A 27,731-nucleotide genomic window follows, 5' to 3' on the forward strand; every position below is an offset into this window, starting at 1 on the left:
TCACCAAAACTGAACTGCATTTGCACTTTAAAGCTGAAGGAAAAATTGATATAAAGAACAACACCTTATCATTTGCAATTGTTAAGAGGAAAATCCCAAGCTTTATAAAATTTATACAGGAGGTGAACTTTAGCCTGCTTCCAAGCGATTATGGCACTGAGCTGTGGTGGAGGGGCATGTGTGACAGCCAGTGTCCGAAAAACATCAAACGATTCTGCAGTTCTGATGAAAAATTATATATTCTACCTTGTAACATTGATAACATTGGGATGAACAACAATGTATATAACGCTGTGTACGCCTTGGCACATGCACTGCATGACATGTTCATGTCTGGCTCTAGAAACACCACCACATGGAGTAGAGAAATGTTGAAATTATCTGATTATTTGCCTTGGAAGGTAACATCATGTGTTATCTTGCGTTATTCAGAAGAAAGTGAAAGTGAGATAAAGCAAAATGTGAAAGGAAAGACTATGAGGGAAAGGAGACCGGGTGTACTGGACACTTTCCAGCTCATTTTCGACAAGAAGGGCACTCATCGTCCGACACAAATCAGGAGATGGGCGTCCTTCTCTCAGGGTTGCCCAAAACGGCATAATCAAAAGCCGATTTTGGGCACGTTCAACTGCTTTCCGTCACAGGGATGACCAAAGTTCACGGGGGCGTGTCGGCAGTATATCGAAGGCGGGACGGGGCGTGGTTAACAGATGGGCATCGTCGGCTGATAATAGAAAAAAGAAGGGCGTCCCTGACGAACACTTGGGCAACTTTATTTGGTCCTTTTTTTTTTACGACCAAGCCTCAAAAAGGTGCCTGATCTGTCCAGATGACCACCGGAGGGAATTGGGGATGACCTCCCCTTACTCCCCCAGTGGTCACTAACCCTCTCTCACCCTAAAAAATAAAAACTTTAAAAATATTTTTTGCCAGCCACTATGCCAACCTCAAATGTCATACCCAGCTCCATGACAGCAGTATGCAGGTCCCTGGAACAGTTTTAGTGGGTACCTAGTGCGCTTTAGGCAGGCAGACCCAGGCCCATCCCCCCTACCTGTTATACTTGTGGTGGTAAATGTGAGCTCTTCAAAACCCACCACAAACCCACTGTACCCACATGTAGGTACCTCCCTTCACCCATAAGGGCTATGGCAGTGGTATACAGTTGAGGGGAGTGGGTTTTGGGGGGGTTTGGGGGGGCTCAGTACCCAAGGTAAGTGAGCTGTGGACGTGGGAGCAATTTGTGAAGTTCACTGCAGTGCCCCCTAGGGTGCCCAGTTGGTGTCCTGGCATGTGAGGGGGACAAGTGCACTACGAATGCTGGCTCCTCCCATGACCAAATGCCTTGGATTTGGTCATTTTTGAGATGGGGGTTCTCGGTTTCCATTATCGCTGAAAACCAAGATTGCCCATCTCTAAGGTCTGCGATCTCAACATTTAGGTTGACTACCTCTAAGGTCGACCTAAATGTTGAGATCTGAGCGTCCCCAACCGTATTATCAAAATGAAAGATGGATGCTCATCTTGTTTCGATTATATGGGTTGCCCCACCCCTTTACAGCGCCGTTCTTAGAGATGGGCGCTCCCGTTCGATTATGCCCCTCCACCTGATCTAAGAGACACTGAACCAAAAATGATCACAGAATGTTTTTCATGATAAGATTCTTCATAAGAAGAATAGCTAAAGAAGTGGGAAAAGCCTACAAAGTATGGCTAATGGAATTCTTTTCACCTTTTCTACACATATATCGCATAAAACTATAAAAGGCCAATTTGATATGCATATACAAATTTGGGCATGCTCTCAAATTGTGTGTGCATCTTAATTGAATAATGAGCCAATCAGTGCCAATAATTGGCTAATAAGTAATGATTGGTACTAATTGGAATCAATTAAGATGTGTGCACATAAATTTAGATGTGATCTGTGCCTAAATTTTACTCACGTTCTGGAAAATGGGGTGCAAAAATGGTAGGTTCAGGGCTGAGCATGGTCATGGATTTGAATTATATTTGAAATTACAGAATATGGGGTTCCGTTCCACTGCTATTTTCACCACATATGGGGAAATGTTTAGCCGACCCAGGCATGGAAGAAGGAGGGCAGGAGAGACCTGCAGTACAATGAGGGGAAGGAAGAGCGAAAAATAGGGACAGATATTGGCCCCAGGGCAGAGGTGGAGGGGAAGGTGAGATCCTGGAAAATGGGAGGATAGGATCGTGAGATGTTGGATCATGGGTTGAAGAGGCGGGAGGAAAGAGAGAGGGAAACATGCTGGATCGTGGGGGTGGGAGATGTTGCATGGTGATATGTTTACCTGACCTGGGCAAGGGGGGGGGGGGGGGAGAGGAAGAAAGCATGATGGGCAATGGGGGAAGAGAGGGAAAAGAACAGGGAGAGATACTGGATCAGAGGCAGAGGTGGAGGGGAATGTGCAACATTGAAAAATGGAAGGGTAAGATGTGAGATGTTGGATCATGGGTTGAAGGCGAGAGACAAAAGAGAGAGGAAAACATGCTAGATAAAGGGGTGAAGAAGACGGATGACACAAACCAGACTAGCAAAATTCAGACGCTGGACCCAAACCAGCTGTCATGTCTGTGGCCGTGACCACCCTCAGCCTTACCTTTTCTCTGGGGGTCAGCGCCTGTGCTGGCTTCTGCCTATCCTTTCTGGAGTAGTTTTCCTTCTGTGTGCTGGCTGCTTCCAGCATGGCTCTAATTACTCCAATCTCCTGCACCTGGGGGTGCTGCCTGAGTTAGCTCTACCTCTGTCTCCAGCCTGGCTTTGTTTGCTCCTCTGTGCTGCACCCAGGTATTCTAGGTCTCTCTATGTTCTGTGTGCGCTCTGCCTGCTCCTTGGTTTGTGTTCCTCTCACCTGCTGGTGGCAGAGCCAGTGGCTGCCATAGTTTGTCTTGCTGTTCCTACCCGTTCCAGACTTTAGCCCAGTCCGGTCCGGTTCTTCCAGGCTGCCGAACTTGTCTCTCTTGTTTGTGCCTGGACAGCCTCCGTAGTTGCTTACTGATGGCTGCAGCTGCTCCTCAGGTGTTGAAGGGCTTTATTAATCACTTAGAGACTGCAGCCTTTGCCTTTGCATCGTCTAAGGTCCCTGGTATGTTAGAGTGCTCCGTGCACTGCTACCTTGGCCAGTTCAGTGTGAGTTTCTAGCTTGTTACTAGTAGCTTGGGCATAGCTTTTCTTGCTGGCTTGTGTACAGCTTTACTTGTTCTCCTGTGTGTTGTGTTGTGTGAGTTCCTAGCGTGTGACTAGTTAGCTTGGGCATAGCTTTGCTTGTTAGCCTGTGTACAGCTTTACTAGTTCTCCTGTGTTTTGCTTAGTGTGAGTTTTTAGCTTGTGACTAGTTAGTTTCGGCATAGTTTTCTTGTTAGCTTGTGTACAGCTTTACTTGTTTTCTTGTGTTTAGCTTTCTGGTTTTCCCATGTGTGTTTTCCTTTGCTTCTGGAGCTTCAGCCCTAGTCCTGTCCTTTGCCAGTACTCCTTGTTACTGGAGCTCCAGCCCTAGTCTTGCTACTTGACCTGACCATTGCCTGAATCTAACTACTCTCTGTCTGCTGCCTGACCTGACTACTGCCTGTACCCAGATATTCTCTGCCTGCTACCTGACCCGACTACTGCCTGAACCCCAATACTTGCTGCCTGACCCAACTACTGCCTGAACCCCAATACTTGCTGCCTGCTGTCTGACCCGACTATTGCCGTAACCTGGACATTCCCTGCCTGTCTGCCTTCCTTTCGCCTAGGTGCCTGGGGGCACTTTGATTCCTATTGTTCCTGCTTGCTAGTTCCAGTTCCGGTTTTCCTGTAAGCCCTACTGGCTGCCCGAACCCGAGGGCTCAACCCTTGGGGAACGGTGGCTAAGCGTAGGTGAAGCCTAGGGCCTGTGTATTCCATTGCAATACTCCAGTCCGGGGTCCCAGTCCACTGCGCACCTGTCCGGTGCGTTCCCGTCCTGTGTATTCCAGTGCAGAACTTCAGTCCGGGGTTCCAGTCCGGCCTTGCCTCATCTCTGCTTTGAAAGTGATTTTGCCTGCCACTGCTGCTCCATGGTAGTGGTCCAAGGGCTCACAACCCAGTGCTTCCAGGGAAGGAGCTTGACAGAATGCAAAGGCCCTCGAGAACGCGACACCAGCTCATGGTATTACTCAGAACTGGAGCTTCTTCTGAAACTTGGTGAAATGTATGTATATTCAAAATTATCTTAACCTTCATTACCCAAACTGCACCAGACTTAAGTAGAAAACCACTTATGCCTCATCCTTCTCCTTCAACAGCCGCAACTATGGAACTCTCTACCAAAAACTATGAAAATCATCAACAACCATCTAAATTTCAGGAAATCACTTAAGACCTTGTTATTTGGAAAAGCTTATCCCAAGAACTCAGCATGTGTCTCCTCTGCTTGATACACATCAACCTAGTGACAATTTTGGATGCACCTATCCTTCCCTCCTATTTCCTGGTTTCTCTGCTCCTTCCATCTCTTTCCCATCCTCCCTATTATTACTTGTTTATGTTTAATGTTGTATTAGCTTAATTTTACTGCATTGGCGTCTGCCTCTGAGGTGCGCTGTAAGCCACATTGAGCCTGACGCTGTTGGGAAAATGTGGGGTATACATAAGATAATAAATAAATAAATAAATAAAAACACAAATAATGCAGTCTTTCCATATTTTAAGTAAATAGGTAAATATTAGGTGCAAAAAAGAAGTTTTATGCCCTACACCACCCCCTGAAGTCATAATCCCCAAATTCTGTAAATGGTGGCTAACGATGTACAAACTAATTTGGGTGCACTATTTAGAGAATCACGCTAAGCGCATCATATTACTTGCAATGATTTTTAGGATCTCCTTATAGAATTTACCCCAATGTGGGGATAGGTATGACAACGGGCACTAAATTATAGTGAAAACAACTTTAAATCCGTCAAGAAACAGAATCAAATGTGGTAGTTCAGTGTCAATATTAGAGATCATAAAAGAGGCCCATGAAAGAAAATGTAGCCATAGATTATTGAATCAAAACCACCAGTTTACTAACGTTCTTATTAAATAATTTAAACCACCTTATAAAGAGTACATACAAAAAGCAGAAAAGGGCCCAAGAACTGAAAACAATGATGTAATCTTTAATGGACTGGATCCATTCCATTAAGGATTACATCATTGTTTCCAGTTCTTGGGCCCCTTTGTGGGGTTTTTTGTGTGTTACTAGAGGAAGAAATGATGATTGAATTAATAGTACAGGAATGATATCCAAAAGAAATCCTCTCGGCACCATGACACACAGTAATGATTTAGAGGAGAGACGCTTGAGCCATTGTGAACCAATAATAGTCAAGGAAAGTTTTCCAAAGTCTTCAATGAATGCTCAAGTACAGCATATTGTGATAATGTACATCTCAGTGTTGCAATAGGTTAACAGTATTTTACGTCAGTTCCAAAGCAAGATAGATAATCCTCGTAAAGTTTCACAGAGACCTCTAGTTTGATTTGCTGGTATATAGGGTCATATATCACTGAAAAATAAAGTCCAGCTATTCAAAACAGATAATCAATAAAACTTTCCAACAGAATGTACATTAACCCATTAGTACTCAATGTTCCCATATTTGGGAACAAATATGGGAAATATGGGAACATTGGGCGCTAATGGGTTAAAAGATGTGGGTCTAAAATATTGTTTGGACAATAAACACGGACCACATGTTGAGTACACATGCTCTTCTTAGACTGCTAGAAATTATTCATCTTTCTCTCCTGAGATAGTTGCCATCATACCGATATCACATGTTGGTGAATCTTAATGGCAGTAAAATGGATGCCAAAAAACCCCGAATATAGTAGTAAAAGTGAAAAACATCAGAATGGCATTGATTATACACGTGCCAGTTCCAAGCGATTACTCAGTGAATCACATGGAGAGAGGGAAGATCCTCAAATACCAAAATATGCAGTCTGAAATTAAGAAAATGTGGCAGAAAAATACATAAATATTTCTCATCGGTTTGGGAGCCACATGCTTGATCAAAAAGAACTTCCAAACACACCTGGAGAAGTTGCCTATACGTGTTGCATCTTATGAACTCCAGAAAGTAGCTTTCTTTGACACAAGGCAAATACTATGGCGAGTGTTAGCAGTAAATTTGAGAGACTGAGATCATACTCCACATGCCCTGGCATAGGAATGAGGTTTATTCTTGTCATAGTATGCACAAAACTGACCCAAATGAAGAAATTGCCACAGAAAAAGTAAAAAAAGCATTGCAATTTAGATGTCTAGCACATATGCAAATCAGTCTCATTCATATTCATTGTGGAGATCTTGAGAACTCAACTGGGTTGTGGACCTTGAGGAATGTGGTTGTCCTCCTTCTTTGTGTTAGGTATTGATAAAATTTCGAGCTGTCAACTTCAAAAATCAGCACTACTTGGTACAAACCATATCCTATGGTGATACCTAAAAACATAAGAATAGCCATACTGGGTCAGACCAATGTTCCATGTAGCCCAGTATCCTGTGGCCAATCCAGGTCACAAGTACTTGGCAGAAACCTAAATAGTAGCAATAGTCCAAGCAACCACTCTTAGAGCAACCAGAGGCTTTCCCACGTCTGTCTCAATAGTAGACTATGAACCTTTCCTCCAGGAACTTTTCAAAACCTTTTTTAAACCAGATACCCTAACCACTGTGACCACATTCTCCGGCAGCGAGTTCCAGAACTATTCTTTGAGTGAAAAAATATTTCCTCCTATTAGTTTTAAATGTATTTCCATGTAGTTCGTTGAGTGTCCTCTAGTCTTTCTTCTTTTAAGAGTAAAAAAAAAATCGATTCACTTCTACTCTTTCTACACCATTCAGGATTTTGTATTACTCAATCATATCTCCCCTAAGCTGTCTCTTTTCTGTCCTATCCTCTGTAGCCTTTCCTGATATGAGAGGAGTTCTCTTCTCTTTATCATGTTGGTTGCTCTTCTTTGAACCGATACCTAGATATCAACATCCAGTCTCTAAAATCTGGTAGACTGTGTATAGAATTACATAATAATAATAATAATAATAATAAAGTTTAGCAGAAATATGTTTGAATTTGGCATTTAACTTGACAGATAAGTTTACTATTGAAATTCTAATTTTTAGCTTCATCATTATCTGAAGAACGTCCACTTTAAGAACAATCTGGATGAAGAGATCTTTTTTAATGAGAACAGAGACCTGAATGCTGGCTACAATATTATCAATCTCGTCTATTTACCCAATGGAGTACTGCATCGTGAAATTGTTGGAAGTTATAATCCTTATGCTTCCCAAGGGCAGAATTTCATCATCAATGAGAAGGCGATTGTATGGGAGAGTACATTCACTCAGGTCAGATTTAAGAAACATTAGAGAAAGAGGGAAGGCACTGGACCATGTTGAATCATGCATGTTTTTTTTTAACCTCCAGCTATGAAACTGGATTATCACAATTTACATGATGCAAAAATAACAGAGTAGTAGACCTTGCAAATATGTTTTAATTGATAAAAGCATGTATGTATATGTTTAGAGAAAGCTGAGAAGAAGAACTATTCTGGAAGAGGATATTAGAAATGGGCAAAAAGAGACTACATAAGAAAGAAGGCGGACAATTTTCAAACTGATTTAGTTGTCTAAGTAAAGGCTGACAGGGTCTTTTACTAAGGGGCACTTGCTTTTGTAGCTCATGCAACAAATCAGCTGCTGCTAAACGCTGAGATGCCCCTTTTAAACACTCACCCTTCACAGCTTGACAATGCCCCAACCTAACCTTACCTAATCTAACCCTCCTTCCACAACCAGAGATTTTTGAGGGGACTTGGAGAAAAGGAAGAGGACTACTAGACTACCAGGAAATGTGTGGGAGGGGTGGAAGGGAGGTAGGGGGCCACTCAACCACCACAGTGATTTTTTTAATATGAAAAGGAGGGGGTTGGATATGTGGGAGAGGGGTGGGTGCTGTTAAACACCAGAAATATGTATGGTGGGGTAATAAGAGGTATCTGATTGGAGGGAAGGAGTGATATTAAGGTTATATTTGTAAATAATGGTCCCCCCCCCCCATTCATAGAGAGGAATATTAGAGGTTAAATGTTAGTATAGTAAATAAGATGGAAAATTACTAAATGCTGTCTTTACCAGATGCAGGGAAATTTTATTAGAAATAAACATGTTTGGAAGTGAACAGGGAAGTGAATGTGATGCATGCAGATGTCTGAGCATACAGATGATGCATGGAATAATGTATGATAGTTCTGCATTCCTATAAATGTTGGATTTTTACTGGAACCACTACAAGCAGTTTCGGAAAGTACCCTGAACTTGCAGATGTAAGCAGAATATAATCTATCTAATGATTTTTCAAAGTTCTGTCCCATGATTTGTGAAGTAACCAGTTAATTTGTGACTTACTGCATTCTTAATAAAAGAGCACAAGGCCTAGGGGTTTTAGAGACAGGTCTGGGTGGCCTCACTGCCATTATGTGAGACTCTCTGTTCTGTCTCCAAAAGGCCTTTGATTTATATATATATTTTTTTTATTGATGGTGTGAGTCTGGATTTCTTTCCTTTGGCCTACTAGAGATTGAAGTAAAGAGCTGGGTATTTTTCCTGCCCTGATGGGATCTTAGGCATTCAGGAGCTGATTAATGCCATAGTATGCTTTAGAAGTCTACTTTCCTGTCAGTGATTGAGCCAATCTGATTCCATAAAAAGTAAGGATACCTGCAAGAGTGTCTGAAACTCAGAAACTCTCCTGTCAAATGCAATGGCTACCAGAAGACTGTTTTTATAGTAAGTTCCTTAAGTGTAAATCTTGTAAGCTGTTCATACAGCACACTCTGCAAGGATTTGAGTGCCAGATTAAGATTCCATTTCATACAAACCATCTGCAAGGGACGATGGAGATAAGTAATTCTTTTCATAAAATAAACATCATCCAGGTGAGCAGCTACGGATGAATTCTGCATCTTACTTGTGAAACAAGCAAGTGCTGCCACCTGGATATTCAAAGAGGCCAGAGCTAATTCCATCTTCAGACCTTCATGAGGAAAAGCCAAAATATGAGCCATGGAAAAATTGGGGAAAAAGCCCTGTCCATGCAGCAGCGCTCTACACTCTCGCACAGGCAACTCATGAGGAATAGGGAAGAAATTATTTGCTTTAAATGGAGCCCTGAGAGAGCAGCCCATTGTGCTGTGCTAGCTGAAGTGTCTAGAGAACCTCTTTCAGAAAGATTGTACATTATTTGACAATAGCGTGTGCATACATGTGCCGTGGTGCATGCGTCAACAACTGCACATGTAACATATTATCAGGAAAGAGTGTACATTCTTTCTGAAATAGTCTGTCCTCTCTGCAAATAGTGCACTTATCTCAAAAGCAAGCACACTATTAATGACATCACCCAAACCAAAACATAATAAACAACGATGCAAACAATATGGGAAATGAATCACAAAACAGACATTTATTGAGCTGTCTATCCCTATTTCTGACTAAACCAAGACATTTGAAGGGGAGGAGGAGGAGAATATCATGTAAATAACCTGTTGCTGTTAGCCTCCGCCTAATTCGTGTTGCTGTTATAATTACTGTCCTTTATTGCTGAAAGAGATAAAAATTAAGTAAGGTTGCTGGTTCAGAACTCTAACTTGGGACTGTACTGAATTACTGAAAGCAACAAAGATAGAGCATGAGTGAATATGAACAGCTTAGTAAGGAGGGGCCTTAATTTTAAAAGTAACCTGTAAAATAAGAACAGTACACATGATATTTCCATTTCAAGCTGAATTTCACATTCCAGAGGCTTGATAGTAGGAGTTGTCCCATAGGTGGTCAGAAATGGAAACCTGCATTTTAACAATCACAGGTGAATAATATTTAAAACAAAATTAAAAAAACAGGGTGATTGTTATATCAAATTACCCAGATTTTTCTTTCAATATTTAGACACCTCCTCAAGCCAAATGCAGTGAGAGCTGCCCTCCTGGCTTCAGAAAATTAACAAGGAAAAGTGAGCCTATCTGCTGCTTCGACTGTATTCCGTGTCCACAGGGAGAGATCTCAAACCAAAGTGGTGAGTGATATCATATGGCATGATGACTATGGGTTATTTGTTCTGGTGCTCATTTTCATAAGAGAAAAATATGTCTCAAAAGCAGCACAAAGTGGCAGATGGATGTTTTTCTCACTAAAACTCACAATTTTCAAAACTCAGAATTGGGACTTTTATTCTGCAGTTCATCTTTTCTATGCTTTGTTTTATTTCTGTTTATTAACTTTTCATTGGAAATTAAATTTGAGGATCATAACATGAAGCTCCAATGGGGTAAAAATGGAAATGTTCTTAATGGAAATAATTTTGAAAGCATGCAGCAGCCATCTAATAGCAAAAATGATAGATGTTCAAGAAGCATAAGATATGCACAGAGATAAGTCAGAACTCAACTGGAGTCTATAACAAGTCAAAGCGGATGAGAATGAGTATCTGCATCAGAGGATAAATGGCAGACAATTGCTAACAGATGTGAAACCCTGTCAACAATAGCAAGAGGCAGTCACTGTCTTTTGAATCGAACACCCCTTCACATTTATCGCAACTATACCTATGTCGCGTCCATCGCTCCTTCCGGCTCCTCCGCCGCGGGGGGCGGGAGCCAGCGTCCTCCGCGGCGAGGAGTGACGGTCCGGAGGCCACGGCGGGGAGCCGGGGGCCGCCGCGGTGATGGCCGTTCCGTTCGGGGCCGAGGCCTGAGGCCGGCGACTATGGCCGCCGGGCTCTCAGTCGCAGGCTGTGGGGGCTATGTTTGCGCCGCTGAGGGAGGCGGCGCCGAGGCACGATGGCCGGCGTCTTCTTCTCTCCCAGGCGGGAGGGCTCGGAGCTCCGCCTCTGAGGTGCTGGATTGGGAGGCCAAGTTGGTGGTCCCGCCTGGGGGATCGGACAGAGCCAATCAGAAGGGCTCTGCCGATAACCAGGTCCGAATTGGTCGACTGCACCTATGGGGGCGGGGCGGCTGATGCTGAACTGTATTTAAGGAAGGGGACTGAGCTAGAACATTGCTTCAGGTTCTGTTCCCGAGGCCAGTCTCTGTGGTTCCTGTGTTCTGTTGATTTCCTGGTGTTGCTGATTTTGGACTTTGGACTGTTTCCTGGTTTACTCTGCTAGCTGCCTGCCTTGACCTCTGGCCTGACTTTGACTTCTCTACTAGCCGCCTGCCTTGACCTCTGGTCTGACTCTGACTACGCTGTTAGCCGCCTGCCCTGTTCTGGACATCTCTATTCCACCTGCCCGCTTCTCTCCCGGTTCCAGTCCAGGTCAGTCCGTCAACCCCGCGGTTCCTGAAGTCCCGTTGACCGCCTGCAGCTGGAGGCTCAACCCTTGGTGAACGGCGGTCGCCGCGGGTGAAGACTTGGGGTTGCACGGCTGTCCTTTGAGGTCCTTCGGGGCCTTATGGGACCTAAGGGCTCACCTTCCTTGTGGACAAGACAGGAACCTGAAGCCATGAGCTCGCCTACGTAACCCGATCTACGGGACCTGGCTAAAGTTCTCCAGCAGCAGCAGGAGCAGTTGAACGCCCTGTCGGGGGCCCTACAGAACGTATGCTCTCAGCTATCTTCGGTCCAGGTACAGAACCAGGCCGCTGCGGTCCACCAGATCGCCGCAGCGGCTCCCCGTCCGGGAGGGTCCTTCCCGGGACCTCGGTTCCCTGAGCCTGCACGATTTGATGGTGTTCCCGGAAGCTGCCGGGGTTTCCTCAACCAGTGCAACTTATACTTCAAGATGCAACCAGAGGCTTTTGCATCAGACCAGATAAAAGTGGCCTATGTTATTTCCTTGCTCACGGGACGGGCCCTGGCCTGGGCGTCCCCGTTATGTGAACAACAGGATCCGCTCTTGGACAACTATGCGGAGTTCCAATGCCGCTTCCGCATGGTGTTTGACCTCCCAGGAAGGCCGTCTTCCGCCGCGTCCAAACTGCTGCGGATTCAACAGGGCGAAGGGACCGTGGCAGACTATGCTATTCATTGTCGGACTTTGGCAACCGAGTTGCACTGGAATCAGGAGTCCTTATCTGCAATCTTCCTGGAGGGACTTCAGGATCGAATCAAGGATGAGCTGGCTGGCCGGGAGGTCCCGGGGCAATTGGATGCCCTGATATCGCTCTGTGTCCGGGTAGATACCCGTTTCCAGGAGAGGGCTAGAGCCCGAGCGGACCGGCGGAAGGGACCCAGGGGTGTGCCTCGGTCTGGTCAGGGACCGCCCCCCCCGCCGTGGCTCCCGAGAACCTAGGGAGACCTCCGAGGAACCTATGGTTATTGGCCGCCAACGACTGACTCCGTCGGAGAGGACTCAACGTTTGCGGGGCGGTCTTTGCCTGTATTGCGGCGAGGCTGGTCATTTCATTCGCACTTGCCCCGCAAGGCCAGGAAACGCCACTCCCAAGGCGCCCTGAGTGGAGGGATCTTGGGGCACTCTACTCCCCTACCTGATCATCTGATAACACTTCCAGTAACTTTGCGGTGGCAGGAGACGATGGTTCACACCCGTGCCCTCTTGGATTCCGGGGCCGGGGGAAATTTCAGCAGATTGCAGCAGATGGAATGGCCCACACTGCCCTACCGACCTGCGCTGCAAGTGACATCCATCCAGGGTACAGCGTTACCCCAGCCTATCACAGAGGTGATTCCATTTTTGGGGCTTCAGGTGGGGGAGGATCACCGTGAGGAGGCTCAATTTCTGATCTTACCCCGCACCATTCATCCTGTGGTTCTGGGCCTGCCCTGGTTACGGCGCCACACCCCTGTTATAGATTAGACTTTAGGGAAGATTCAGGCCTGGGGTGGCGCCTGCACTGAGGCCTGTTTGAAGGGCTGGGAATCCAGCTGTCCCGCGGTAGTAGCTACCCCTAGAACTGTGTCAGCCTGTCAAGCTGCTCTGCCAGAGGAGTACCGGGAGTTCGCGGATGTGTTTAGTCCCGTGGAAGCGGATGTGCTACCGCCACATCGGTCCTTTGATTGTGCTATTAATTTGATGGCTGACAAGATGCCACCACGGGGCCATCTCTATACACTGTCCCGGGAGGAATCTAAGGTAATGCAAGCCTATATCCAGGAGAATCTCCAGAAAGGGTTCATCCGTCCCTCTATGTCCCCTGCCGGGGCAGGATTCTTTTTTGTGACCAAGAAAGATGGCTCCTTGAGGCCCTGTATTGACTACCGGGGCCTAAATGCCATCACCGTGAAGGACCGATACCCTCTGCCCCTTATTCCAGAGTTGTTTGATCGGCTGCAGGGGGCCCAGATCTTCACCAAGTTGGATCTCCATGGGGCCTACAACTTGGTCCGTATCCGGCAGGGGGACGAATAGAAAACTGCATTTAATACACATAAGGGGCATTTCGAGTATCGGGTGATGCCCTTCAGCTTGTGCAACGCTCCCGCAGTGTTCCAAAGGTTCATAAATTTCGCTCTCGAGGACCTGCTGTATGCTACGGTAATTGTTTACTTGGATGACATCCTGATCTTTTCCAAAGATCCCATGGAGCATGTGACCCACGTTCGAACTGTTCTTCAGCGCCTACGAAAATTCCGCTTGTTTGCCAAGCTCAGCAAATGCTCTTTTCATCAGCAGTCTCTGCCTTTTCTGGGACATATTCTGTTACCAGGGAGTCTGCAAATGGATCCAGATAAACTTCGCGCTATCCGGGAGTGGCCTCAACCCCAGGGCCTGAAGGCGCTGCAACAGTTCCTGGGGTTTGCGAATTACTACCGTCAATTTATTCTTCACTATTCGCAACTGACAGCTCCTTTGACAGCGCTCACTAAGAAGCATGCGGATGTCCGAAACTGGCCAGCTGAGGCGCAAGCAGCATTTAGTTAATTGAAGAAAGCCTTTGAATCTGCTTCCATCCTTCAGGCTCCGGATCCTGACAAGCCTTTTGTGGTAGAGGTGGACACTTCTGCTTTGGGCGCCGGGGCAGTCCTCTCTCAAATTAACGCCAAGGGCCGGCGTCAACCTTGCTTCTTCTTCTCCCGTAAGTTCTCCCCAGCGGAACGCAACTATACTGTAGGAGACAGAGAACTGCTAGCCTTGACGTTAGCTCTGCAAGAGTGGAGACATTTGCTGGAGGGGGCAGAGCACCGGTTTACGGTGATTACGGACCATAAGAATCTCTTGTATCTGCAGGAGGCCCAAAGGCTGAATCCGCGGCAAGCCCGCTGGTCACTGTTCTTCGCCAGGTTCCGGTTTCAACTTGTATTCCGATCAGCTGCCCAGAATACCCCTGCGGACTCCCTCTCCCGAGCCTTTGAAGCTTCAGAGGACATTGAAGAGCCTCATCCTATGTTGGATCCAGTCTGCCTCAGTGCGGCCCCAGGAGGGGTCACCCCGTTGCGGAAGCTTGTGCCTCCACAGGACCAGGGAAAAGTAATGCGTTGGGGACATTCTTCCGTATGGGCTGGACATTTTGGGTTCCAAAAGACCCTTCGTTTGATTTCTCGACAGTACCAGTGGCCTCACATGAGGCAAGATATCCTTCAGTTTGTCACGACCTGCCCTACCTGTGCCCGGACTAAGTCTGTGGTAGGGCGCCCCTGGGGAGACCTGCAGCCTTTGCCCATTCCTGCAGCTCCCTGGGAGGAATTGTCTATGGATTTCATTATGGACCTTCCCCGCTCCCAGGGGCACACCGTGATTTGGGTTGTGGTAGACCGGTTCTCCCGTATGGCACATTTCGTTCCCCTGCCAGGGCTTCCGTCGGCAGCACTGTTAGCCCAGCAGTTCATCCAGCATATTTTCCGGCTCCATGGGCTACCTGTCAGGATCATCAGTGACCATGGAGCCCAGTTCACTTCACGATTCTGGAGAGCCCTGTGTTCTGCTCTGGGGGTTGTTACCCATTTCTCCTCGGCCTACCATCCACAGACCAACGATATGGTTGAACGGATTAACCAAACGTTGAAAGGGTTCTTGCGGGCCTTTGTCAACAAGCGGCAAGACAACTGGGCATCCCTTCTTCCGTGGGCCGAGTTCGCCTATAACCACAGTGAACATTCCGCCTCTGGGCAATCTCCGTTTTTCATGGTATATGGACAACACCCGCGGCTTCCATCACCCATTCCCTCTGACTCCTCTACGCCCATGGTTACTCGAACCCTGGTGGACCTGCAAGAAGTCTGGAATATGGCCCGAGAACAACTACAAAGAGTGGCCGCCAAGTACAAGTCGTTTGCTGACCGACACCGGCGTCCCACCCCGGTGTTGCAGCAGGGGCAAAAGGTATGGCTAAGCACTAAATACCTAAGGCTCCGGGTACCCTCTCGGAGGTTGGGGCCACGGTACATCGGGCCGTTTGCTATCCAGTCTTGGATCGGAGCGGTGACATACCACCTGCGGCTACCTAGTACTCTGCGGGTTCATAATGCCTTCCATATTTCTCTGCTGAAGAGCTTCCGGGGGTCCAAATGGCATCCACAGAATAAAGAATCTGTCGTTCCGGAGGCTGACCCCGATCCCGAGTATGAGGTTGAAGAAATCATTGACTCCAAGAGGTGTCGGGGAAAGCTGCTCTACCTGCTATCATGGAAGCATTTCGGTCCCGAAGACAATTCCTGGGAACCGGCTACCAATGTACATGCTCCGGAGTTGATAAGGGCCTTCCATGATCGATATCCTCATAAACCTGGCCCCAGGAGGAGGGGGGCATCCGGGGGGGATACTGTCGCGTCCATCGCTCCTTCCGGCTCCTCCGCCACGGGGGGCGGGAGCCAGCGTCCTCCGCAGCGAGGGGTGACGGTCTGGAAGCCACGGTGGGGAGCCGGGGGCCGCCGCGGTGATGGCCGTTCCATCCGGGGCCAAGGCCTGAGGCCGGCGACTGCGGCCGCCGGGCTCTCAGTCGCTGGCTGTGGGGGCTATGTTTGCACCGCTGAGGGAGGCAGCGCCAAGGCGCGATGGTCGGCGTCTTCTTCTCTCCCGGGTGGGAGGGCCCGGAGCTCCGCCTCTGAGGTGCTGGATTGGGAGGCCAAGTTGGTGGTCCCGCCTGGGGGATCGGACAGAGCCAATCAGAAGGGCTCTGCCGATAACCAGGTCCGGATTGGTCGACTGTACCTACGGGGGCGGGGCGGCTGATGCTGAACTGTATTTAAGGAAGGGGACTGAGCTAGAACATTGCTTCAGGTTCTGTTCCCGAGGCCAGACTCCGTGGTTCCTGTGTTCCGTTGATTTCCTGGTGTTGCTGATTTTGGACTTTGGACTGTTTCCTGGTTTACTCTGCTAGCTGCCTGCCTTGACCTCTGGCCTGACTTTGACTTCTCTACTAGCCACCTGCCTTGACCTCTGGCCTGACTCTGACTACGCTGTTAGCTGCCTGCCCTGTTCTGCTGCCAGTTTGTGGACATCTCTATTCCACCTGCCCGCTTCTCTCCCGGTTCCAGTCCAGGTCAGTCCGTCAACCCCGCGGTTCCTGAGTCCCGTTGACTGCCTGCAGCTGGGGGCTCAACCCTTGGTGAACGGCGGTCGCCATGGGTGAAGACTTGGGGTTGCACGGCTGTCCTTTAAGGTCCTTCGGGGCCTTACGGGACCTAAGGGCTCACCTTCCTTGTGGACAAGACAACCTAATAAACTCCAAAACGACCAGAATTCAGGAAAAAAAAGCCTCATCTTCTAAAAGCTTCAATAACTCTCATCTCGGCTGAATTCATGACAGGATCACAACGTCTTCTGGAAAAACAAAGCTCCAGGGGAATGGTTTATAATAGCACAACCACCACACAACTGAAGGCCCTTTATATTCCAGCCGAATCACCAGGAAGGATCGTTAAGCTAGAATAACCTGCTGTGAGGACTGGAGATACCATCCCATTGACTGCTACCAACCAAAACTGAAAGTTTAAACTGTTTCCTTCATTTTATTTGAAGCCGATTCAAATCCTTCTAAGTAGGAAGCACATGATCCCTAGCCTTCTTGCCCACCAACATTTTTGAGTTGAATTCTGCAACAGCTGCAATTGACATAGGGTGTTCAATGGTAATACTTGGTATAAAGAATTACAGTAATCCAGCCTCCTGGTAATTGACACGTGAAAACTGTAGATGATTCTTTCTAAATAGAAAAAGACAGGGGTGCTAAATCAATCCTAGGCTTCCAAAGTCATCTGAAATACAAAGAAGGTCAGAGTTGTACCTCCACATCATGCAGCATCTCTTTGAGGAACAAAGTTAGATTATCAAAATGAGAGGCCACTAAATTGTTTAATGATCCATTTAGTCATGTTCAGTGACCAATAATGACCACTTATAAGTAATTGGAATACAGTTAGTTTCAACACTTTGATTCCCCAAATCCAAGCAATATTCAAGAGCTGCTTCTACTATTTGTGACAGCTACGTTCCCTCTCTCCTTACATCGAGAAGGTATATCTTATAACCCAGTAGTGCATACCATGATAACATCAAGACTGGATTACTGTAATGCACTCTACAAAGGTTTGACAACAAAGGGCCTGCACCAGCTGAAATTGATTCAGTATGCTGCAGCAAGACTAAAAGAAGGTTGGAAGTGGCATGACCACATCACACCATTTTTATAAAAACTTCATTGGCTACGTAACTAACTTGTTAGTCTCACTCACACACACAAGGGGCTTCACATACTACAAAGGACATGTTTATCCACTCTTACTGTAGCTGTGACCATATTTAACCATCTCTTTGACCTCATGTGCACCTTTCTTTAAATTAGTCACCTTACTTTCTAAGTCCTGTCACTCTCTTACCTATCTATGTATATGTTGCAACTTTGCTTATACCCTACACTGTCAAAATGTTCTATTACATATTTTAATGACATTGTAAGTAGTATATTATGCCATACTTTGTATTGTTATTTGAATACTGCTGTAATCGTCTATTGCTCATGTCTGATTTATTCTTACTGCACAATGCCTTGAGTGAATTCATTCAAAATGACAGTAAATACCCGTGCTTCTTTCTATGCATATTCTATAAAAAGGCAAATGTAAATTCCAACTTGCACACCCAAAATGGAGTTGCAGTCATGGGAGGAGCGTGGGTGTGGCTTATAGAATACATTTAGGTGCGTCCATCAGACGAGCCTAGGTATAACACACCATATATAGAATCAGGTCCACCGCTTAAAGTTTTGAATAATAGGCTCCGTACCGGGAACTGCAGCTAGATTTAGGCATGACCATTTACACCAATGAAACTTTGTTATAAATCTCAGTGTCCAAAACTAAGCATGGATCCCCTTTATTGAATAACAATGCACATATATAAAAGGAATGCTCCCATGACCCTCACATGACCGTGCCCCCCTTTTTGGGCCCACTAACCAGTCAATAACACTGAATTTCAGAAGAAAGCCCTGCAAAAATGAATTAAGCTAGAAGCTATTTGCGGTTGGTAAATCATTTTGAACATTGATTACAGTGTTAATGTTGATCACTTTCTAGCAAATAGATGAAAAACAAAAGAAAGAAAAGGGATGAGGTATATAGGAAACAATAGCAGTCATGCGCTTTTTTTCATTTAGTGAGATGAGTTGAAATTATTCTTCGCAAAGTGTCTGTATACTGTACATACTGATTCTGATTTGTAGCTGGTTGATGTGCATCAAAACTACTTCACCATTCTAAACTTCAGGATACTATAGAGCAACATTATCTGCTGCAGTCTGAGGTATAGAGAATTAATGAAAGGATCATGCACTAACCCAAAATCAATGCTGTTTATGAGATATTGAGACAATGCTCATCTTCCTCAGATATGGACAACTGTGTGAAATGTCGAGAGGACCACTGGCCCAGTCATAAGAGAGATACTTGTATACCAAAACTGATAATTTTCCTGTCCTATGAAGAGGCTCTTGGGATAGCTTTGACTACCAGCTGCATTTTCTTCTCTCTTATCAATGCAATCATTCTGGGAATCTTCATTCATTACAGAGACACACCTATTGTGAAAGCCAATAACCGAGACATCAGCTATATCCTCCTCATCTCCCTTATGGTCTGCTTTCTATGCTCTTTGATTTTCATTGGCCGTCCTGAACCCGTGACCTGCATTCTCCGTCAGACTACCTTTGGGATGATTTTCTCTATCTCACTCTCTTCCATACTGGCAAAAACCATCACTGTGGTTATAGCCTTTCATGCAACCAAGCCTGGAAGTAAGCTCCGGAAATGGATGGGTTCCAGGATCTCATATACTATAATACTTTCCTGCTCTCTTTTTCAATTTACTCTCTGTCTCATCTGGTTGTTTTCTGCTCCCCCATTCCCATATCACAATATGCAATCAGAGATTGGGGCAATACTAATTGAATGTAATGAAGGGTCTATGATTGCATTTTACTGTGTTCTGGGTTTCCTAGGATTTCTGGCTTCTATCAGCTTCATTACTGCATTCTTATCAAGAAATCTACCTGATAGTTTCAATGAGGCCAAGTACATTACTTTCAGCATGCTGGTGTTCTGCAGTGTTTGGATTACTTTTATCCCAACATATCTGAGCACAAGAGGAAAATACATGGTAGCAGTGGAGATATTTGCCATACAAGCTTCCAGTGCTGGACTCCTGGGATGTATCTTTATGTCCAAATGTCGCATTATGCTATTAAGGCCCGATATGAATAGCAGGAAATCTATAACAAAAAACAACTGACATGAATGTTGTTCTTTTTTTTTTTTTTAATTCTGTGCAAGTTCAAGCTATGCTAATTCAAATTTGTGGAATTATCTTTGATTTGGATCTTTAATTTAATTTGTGGGTGGGGGATTAAGAGTTGGGGTCTGGTGTCTTTCCAGGTGGTTTGGCTTATACATTTCTTGGGTTGGAGGAAGGGAGGGTGGGGAGGAAGATGGGCACCAGGAGGGGGATGGTGGCATTAAAAGCACATTAAAAGTTATGTGGGTCCTGGTCAATATTCAGCCAGAGTCTGCACAACTGTTTTATGCAGGATCTGGATTAATATTGGTCAGAACCCGCATAAGCCCCAGCAGCCATCCCCATTATGGTTAGCACTTAAAAAATGCTGTCAGCGGCAAACTAACTATCAAGGGGAAAATGTCTTCAAACAAAGAAAGGAAATTCTTTTTCACAGTTCCCATTTTCCATTTAGGGAGTAAATCTCTTATGAAGGTACCAATGTTAGTAGTAGGTGAAAAGGAAAGAAAAAAGAGATTAGCCATCATAAACTACAAGCAGTGGTGTGCTGGAGTCAGCTTGCACCGGCTAGGAAGAGCCGGTTGTTAAATTTTTTGGCATCTTGCTAGCCGGTTGTTCTGGAAGTGCGAGCCAGCTTGCTTCTCCTTCCCCCCCCCCCCCCCCCCGAGCTGAAGGGTCACAGACTCCCAGCTTTTGTTTATATGGTGACTCTATAGGATGTGGAGTCCAGTAGTCCTGAGCATTTTTATTTCTGGTGACCATAGGCAGCCCTTGCCCCAGAGTCTACTTTCACCTAGAGCCGGAAAACTTACCACACTATAGCAGTCCTAATCCACCTATGAAAAGCTAGTACTATAAATATTACACTGGGCCCAAGTGCACCAGCTACTGCGAAACTGGAACAAGCTGAACTGTTACAGATTCTTACACAGACACCACACACTAGCAGAATCCTTCACCTTAGCTGCACACGTAGAATATGGACAGACCCTCACTTGATACAAAATAGAGGACAATAAGAAACATGCAGACAAAAACTGAAATGGGGACCCCCCCCCCTCAAGAAATCCAGACTATAACCAGCAATATTGGTAAAAGAGAAATAGAAATGTATTGTCCCCTCTACTTTTCAAAATAAAAATAGAAAAAATGTACATTTTACAAAGCAGGCACAGCTCAGTCCTTAAAGCTAAAAAGCTCCAATAAATAAATTCAAAATAAAACACTTTTTTCTACCTTTGGGCCCTGTTTATTAAGCAGCGTTATAGGCACGTTAATGTTTTTAATGTTCGTTAACCATGTACGTGCCTACAATATCCTTATAGGTGCCTACATGGTTAGCGCACGCGCTAAGTGTAGGCATGCTAAAAACACTAACGCACCTTAGTAAACAGGGCACTTTGTTGCCTGGGTATTTTATTTTTTCAAGCATGTTGGTCCCAGTTTCTTCTTTTGTTTTCCTGTCTGTCTTCTGCTCTCTTTCCAGTGGGTGTGGTCCATTTGTCTTTTCTCCACTTTCCCTTTCTCTTCTATTCCCTCACTATATCTGTCTCTGATACATTTCCTCTTTCTCTGTTTTCTCTCTCCTCCTCAGATTTCATCTTCTCACTCTTCAGTCCTCCACCTATATTTCACTTACCAGTACCTATCAACTTTCCATCTTCTCCTCTCACCCCTACCTCTCCTGTCTCACTCCTTCTCTGGCATCGTATTCCCTTTTCTTTCATCCACTCCCCTTTATACAATTCTACCCTCTGAACTTACCATCCTCCATTCACTCATCTCTCCTTGAGAATGCCATGGTCTCTCCCCACATTGTTCCACCATGCCAATATCTCCTTTCCCTCTTTCTTCTTACATCCTTATATAAGTACTTAAGTATTGCCACACTGGGACAGACCAAAGGTCCATCAAGCTCAGTATCCTGTTTCCAACAGTGGCCAATCCAGGTCACAAATACCTAGCAAGATCCCGAAAAAGTTCAATACATTTTATGTTGCTTATTCCAGAAATAAGCAGTAGATTTTCCCCAAGTCAATTTAATAATGGCCTATGGATTTTTCCTTTAGAAAAACATCCATGCATTAATGATTTAAATCCCTTTATCGCAGCATGAGTATTCCGCCAGTGTCACTATGCTTATGTTTTAATGATCTGAATGCTTCTATTGCAGTCCTATAACAAGTTAAAAAGCTCCTCTGTATGCTTTAATGATCCAAATGCCTTTACTGCAGCATGAGCACCGCCAAATCTAATTAATCTAAGTGTTATTCTCTGAACTCTGCCCTATAACAAGCTAAAAATGCCATTGCCTCGCTTTGCTTTAAACACAAGGCAACCTAGCAGCTCTCTTCTAAATGCAAAGTAAAAAGAAATCATCTCATACAATGATAAATTACAAGAACAAACGCTTATTGTTGTAACATTGTAGTAAAGAATTCTATGATAGTTGCAAGTATAAATGCCTAACTGTATTGCTACCCTGTCTGCAGAAACAGTGTAACAAGAAACTCCTAAAACTCTGATTAGCACAATTACCTTAACTACACTGCTACTCCAGGTGATAGTTCGCATGCCCCGGTGATAATTGCATGCCTGCGCAGTTCAGCGCTCTCCACCTGTTTGTTTACTGCAATACCGTAGAAAAACTACTAAGATAATTGCATGCATAGACACTCTGATTGTATGACTCATATGGCTACTATGCTTGCCACAATCACTGTAGTAAGCAACCCAGAATCTGGCCAACCTATATGTCCCAACTGCATTGCTTTTAACGCCTGCTCATAACTGTCTCTAAGTGTATTACTCTTAATGCCTCACTATAACTGTTTCTAAGTACATCACACTACAAACATGAACACTAACAAACTACTGATAATAACATATCTCATTCCCATAATTTACCATGCATGGGCCACCCACAACATCAAAAACAACCCAACTGCAATTCATCAACTCTATATACAACCTATGAACAACTCACCAGACCAAAAATACAACAACCAACCAATAGGAAAAATCCTCACATATGAACACCAACAGAAAGAGAAAAAAAAGAGCAACAATGACAAATTCAACCACCGAAGAAACAGACAATTAATAAAAATAACTACATCTAACCTCCCTACAGAACCATACCGCTCAATCCGAATAGGATACATCAACGCTAGATCAGCAGTAAGCAACTCAATAGACATAATAGACTGGATCACCACAGAGAATCTAGACCTTCTATTCATCACGGAAACTTGGTTCCACGGCCCAACAGACCCCGCCATCATAGAAATATGCCCACCAGAATACAAAATCACCCACTGGGCAAGAAATGGAAAAAGAGGGGGCGGAATAGCATTAATTTACAAATCCGAGTTCACCACCACAACCACTGGTGAATCTACTTCACCACAACTCGAAATTGCCTCGACAAGAATCACTCATCCAAAACTACAAGGACACCTTAACACAATCCTATTCTACAGACCATCAGGAAAATGGAAAGACTCCCAAACGCTACTCATGGACTTCATCTCAAACACATGTGTCTCTGCCTCAAACATCCTCATAATAGGAGATATCAACCTACACCTTGAAGACGACACCTCAACAGGCACACAAGAATGCAAAGAATTCTTAAAACTCTGGGACTTACACACACCTAACACTCAACCAACACACGAAAAAGGACACACACTAGACATTATTACACACAAATTCGACCCAGACTCTACTCTCCTACTCACAGACACAAAATGGACACCCATACCATGGACAGACCATCATAAAGCATATATCTCCCTCCACTGGTGAAAAATACGTACAAACGTAGCCAATAAATAGAAACGAACAACATATACCACGAGAGGAAAAATAGACCCCACAGCATTCTGGCGACAAGTCTACCAAAATGAATGGTCAACAAACACTGATACCATTCAATTCCTCCAAGAATGGGACGACATATGTAAGACAACATTAGACACAATTGCCCCAATCCAAACCAGGACATCACATAGGAAAAAATCAAACCCATGGTTCACCGAGAAGCTGAAAGAACTCAAAACACAAGTCAGAAAGCTAGAACGCGCATGGAACAAAAAGAAAGATGAACACACACTGAACGCCTGGAAATCACTCCGGAGGACATACAAATATACCATAAAACAGACTAAAAGACTACACTACAAAACAATGATTGGCCCAAACTACAGGGACACACATAAACTCTTCTACCTTGTAAATAAACTGCTGGACACCACACCAGTTACAAACAACAACAAAGATACACCAGGGGTCGACGACCTCGCGAAATACTTCAAGGAGAAAATTATACAATTACGACTCAAAATACCCACCAGCCCTATCGAATACGCCACACTCCTAAACTGCCTAGACCCTGAAGACGGAATATGTCCAGCAGATAGGATCTGGACCAAATTCGAATTAATATCAGAAGACTCCATCTCTAAAACACTCAAAAAATTCGCCAAATCCCAATGCAAACTAGACATCTGTCCAAACAACCTCATGAAATCAGCTCCTCAACAATTTATAACAGACTTAACAAACCATGTGAACTTCATGCTACAAAATGGACTTTTCCCAAAGGAAAAAGGAAAAATTTTACTCACCCCAATACCCAAAGACACAAAGAAAAACGCAAGCGAAATAACTAACTATAGACCAGTAGCATCTATACCACTAATAACCAAAATAACCGAAGGGATGGTAACCAAACAACTCACAAACTATCTCAACAAGTTCTCAATACTACATGATGCTCAATCAGGATTCCGGTCAAACCACAGTACAGAAACAGTACTAATTACCCTAATGACCAAATTTAAACAAATGATTGCAACCGGCACCAATATACTCCTCTTACAATTTGACATGTCAAGTGCCTTTGATATGGTCGATCACGAAATCCTACTACACATACTAGAATATTTTGGCATAGGAGGCAACATCCTAAACTGGTTCAAAGGATTCCTAACCTTACGCTCATATCAGATTACATCAAATTCAACTACATCTGCTACATGGACACCTGAATGCGGAGTACCGCAGGGATCTCCCCTATCGCCAATTATCTTCAACCTAATGATGATTCCCTTGGCAAAACTTCTATCAAACCACAACCTTAACCCTTACATATATGCAGATGATGTAACGATATATATCCCTTTCAAACAAGACATTAATGAAATCTCCAATGAAATCAACCAGAGTCTACACATCATGAATACGTGGGCAGATGCATTCCGATTGAAACTGAATGCAGAAAAAACTCAATGCCTCATACTTACCTCCCAATACAACACGAAGAAATTTACCGCTATTACCACACCTAAAATAAATCTGCCAATCTCAGAAACTTTAAAACTCCTTGGAGTCACTATCGACCGCCACCTAACACTCGAAACTCACGCGAACAGCACAACCAAAAAGATGTTCTACTCCATGTGGAAACTGAAAAGAATAAAACCATTCTTTCCAAGATCTGTCTTCCGCAGCCTAGTGCAATCACTCGTACTCAGTCATCTGGACTACTGCAACTCACTATACGCAGGCTGCAAAGAACAAATACTGAGGAAACTTCAAACAGCCCAGAATACAGCAGCCAGACTCATCTTCGGAAAACCAAAATACGAAAGTGCAAAACCCTTACGTGAGAAACTGCACTGGCTCCCACTCATGGAACGTATCACCTTTAAAGTATGTACCCTGGTACACAAGATCATTCATGGTGAGGCCCCTGCATACATGTCTGACTTAATAGACCTGCCACCCAGAAATGCCAAAAGATCATCCCGAACTTTCCTCAATCTCCACTTCCCTAAGTGCAAAGGCATAAAATACAAAGCACTGCATGCCTCAACCTTCTCTTACACAAGCACGAAATTCTGGAATACACTACCACGCAACCTGAAAATGATCTATGAATTAACCCACTTCCGCAAACTATTGAAAACTCATCTCTTCGAGAAAAGCTATGGCAAGAATCAAAACACATGAAGTCCTTACGCACTAACAGAGATGGGGCAATGCACTCTCTTCTGATCTCTCTTCCCCTTATTCTCACCACACTTAAAACTCTACCCACAGATGGAACTGTTATACCCTAATGTTCTCTCGCCATTGTTCTATCGCCGATCACTTCCCCTTTGTTACATTCTACTGTTCCATTCCCAAACTATGTTTGACTTTGACTTGTTTTCCCAAAATATGTTTGACTTCGACTGTCTTCCCATAACTCTTCTCAATATAACCCATAACCATATTGTAACCAATGTAATTCCATGACTCACAATGTATTGTAAGCCACACTGCGCCCGCAAATAGGTGGGAAAATGTGGGATACAAATGCAATAAATAAATAAATAAATAAATAAATCCAAACGTTTTTTTAAATCCCGCTAAGCTAACTGCCTTTAACACATTCTCTGGCAACGAATTCCAGAATTTATTTACACGTTGAGTGAAGGAAATTTTTCTCAGATTCGAATTAAATTTACTACTTTGTAGCTTCATCGCATGCCCCTTAGTCTTAGTATTTTTGGAAAGAGTAAACAAACAATTTACGTCTACCCATTCCACTCCACTCATTATTTTATAGACCTCTATCATATCTCCCCCTCAGCCATTTTTTCTCCAAGCTAAAGAACCCTAGAAATTTCAGCCGGTCAATTCAGTCGCCCTTCTCTATACCTTTTCTAATTCCACTATCAAACTTATTTTCGAACGAGGACGCTCATCTTTCGACACAAATCGGAAGATGGACGTCCTTCTCACAAGGTCGTCCAAATCGGTATAATCGAAAGCCGATTTTGGATGACCCAACTGCTTTCCGTCGTAGGGATGGTCAAAGTTCAAGGGGCCGTATCGGAGGTGTAGAGAAGGCCGGACTTGAGCGTGCCTAACACTAGGACGTCCTCGACCCATAATTGAAAGAAACAAGGACGTCCCTGACGAACACTTGGACGACTTTACCTGGTCATGATTTTCTCATGACCAAGGCACAAAAAGGTGCCCAAACTGACCAAAATTTATCACCACAAGTGTAACAGGTGGGGGGGGGGGGGGGGGGCCGGCTCCACCTGCCTGAAGTGCCCTGCACCCACTAAATACTGCTCCAGGGACCTGCATACTGGTGTCAGGGAGCTGGGTATGACATTTCACACTTGCATACAGGCTGGAAAAAAAATATATTTTTTGGGTGGGTGAAGAATATCCAGTCAACATATCACTTATCTATTGACAAAGAGCAAGGTTCACACTCACCTGCCAAGAGCTCTCATTGCATAGCAGCAGTGTGTCTCAGGATGGTCCACTTACTTTTATGATGTTCTAGAATGTGGCAACCACTGTTCTCTTAGACCTTGTCTTTTGAATCCTCCCTGTCTCAAATGTGTCTGAGTTGTGTCCCATAGCCAACTTTCTATAGGGTATGTGGAGCATGTGAAGCCTACACATTTAGGAAGGTTGGGGGAGGAGATGGGTGGCCATGTAGATAATGAGAGTAGTAACAGGGAATGGTATGAATAGGGAGACCTCAGGTATTATCACAGTTGATCCCACATGCATATCCTTGGTAGGTACTCTCTAGAGCTTTCTTCATCCTCAAAATTGATTACAAGTATCTACTCTGATAGAACACATTTTAGCAAGGATCAAGGCAAGCACCATTTCAGATATGAATGACATCAAAGATTATAATGATAAGGCAGCCTGTGTCCATATAAAGACTGAAGAGGAGTCTACCCTGTCCAACCACACACCAATTCAAAGAACTAAAAGCTTCTATGACTAGATCTAAACCGAACTTAACACGTCTGGCCAATAGGAAAACCATATTGACAGCCTTCATAGTCTTGTCACAGGACAGACAAACACATGCCATAAGAATATCTCCACCCTCCTCAACCATCTGAATTTTTTTTTCTGGAAAGTTGCAATTTCAACCTGTCTCTAAAGCTCTCTCTGGCCGATATTCAGCTCGA

The 27,731-nt window shown here is 44.7% G+C and overlaps 1 protein-coding gene across 1 annotated transcript; it reads left to right on the top strand.

The window, feature by feature from the left end:
* The first annotated feature begins 8,941 nt into the window (after window positions 1–8,941).
* On the top strand, window positions 8,942–19,725 carry LOC115464409 (vomeronasal type-2 receptor 26-like). Its single transcript, XM_030194791.1, has 4 exons — window positions 8,942–8,983; window positions 9,993–10,119; window positions 18,662–18,664; window positions 18,827–19,725. Exons 1-4 carry the CDS (start codon window positions 8,942–8,944, stop codon window positions 19,723–19,725), a joined length of 1,071 nt encoding a protein of 356 aa, XP_030050651.1.
* The last annotated feature ends 8,006 nt before the right edge of the window (window positions 19,726–27,731 follow it).

This window comes from Microcaecilia unicolor, chromosome 3 (assembly GCF_901765095.1).
Source record: "Microcaecilia unicolor chromosome 3, aMicUni1.1, whole genome shotgun sequence".
NCBI classification, from domain to species: domain Eukaryota; kingdom Metazoa; phylum Chordata; class Amphibia; order Gymnophiona; family Siphonopidae; genus Microcaecilia; species Microcaecilia unicolor.

Excerpts from the sequence above, each read along its gene's own strand:
- LOC115464409 (XM_030194791.1), top strand. The coding sequence starts at position 8,942 with ATGGAGATAAGTAATTCTTTTCATAAAATAAACATCATCCAG. Across the intron at positions 8,984-9,992 it reads ATAAAATAAACATCATCCAG|ACACCTCCTCAAGCCAAATG; the intron begins GTGAGCAGCTAC and ends TTCAATATTTAG.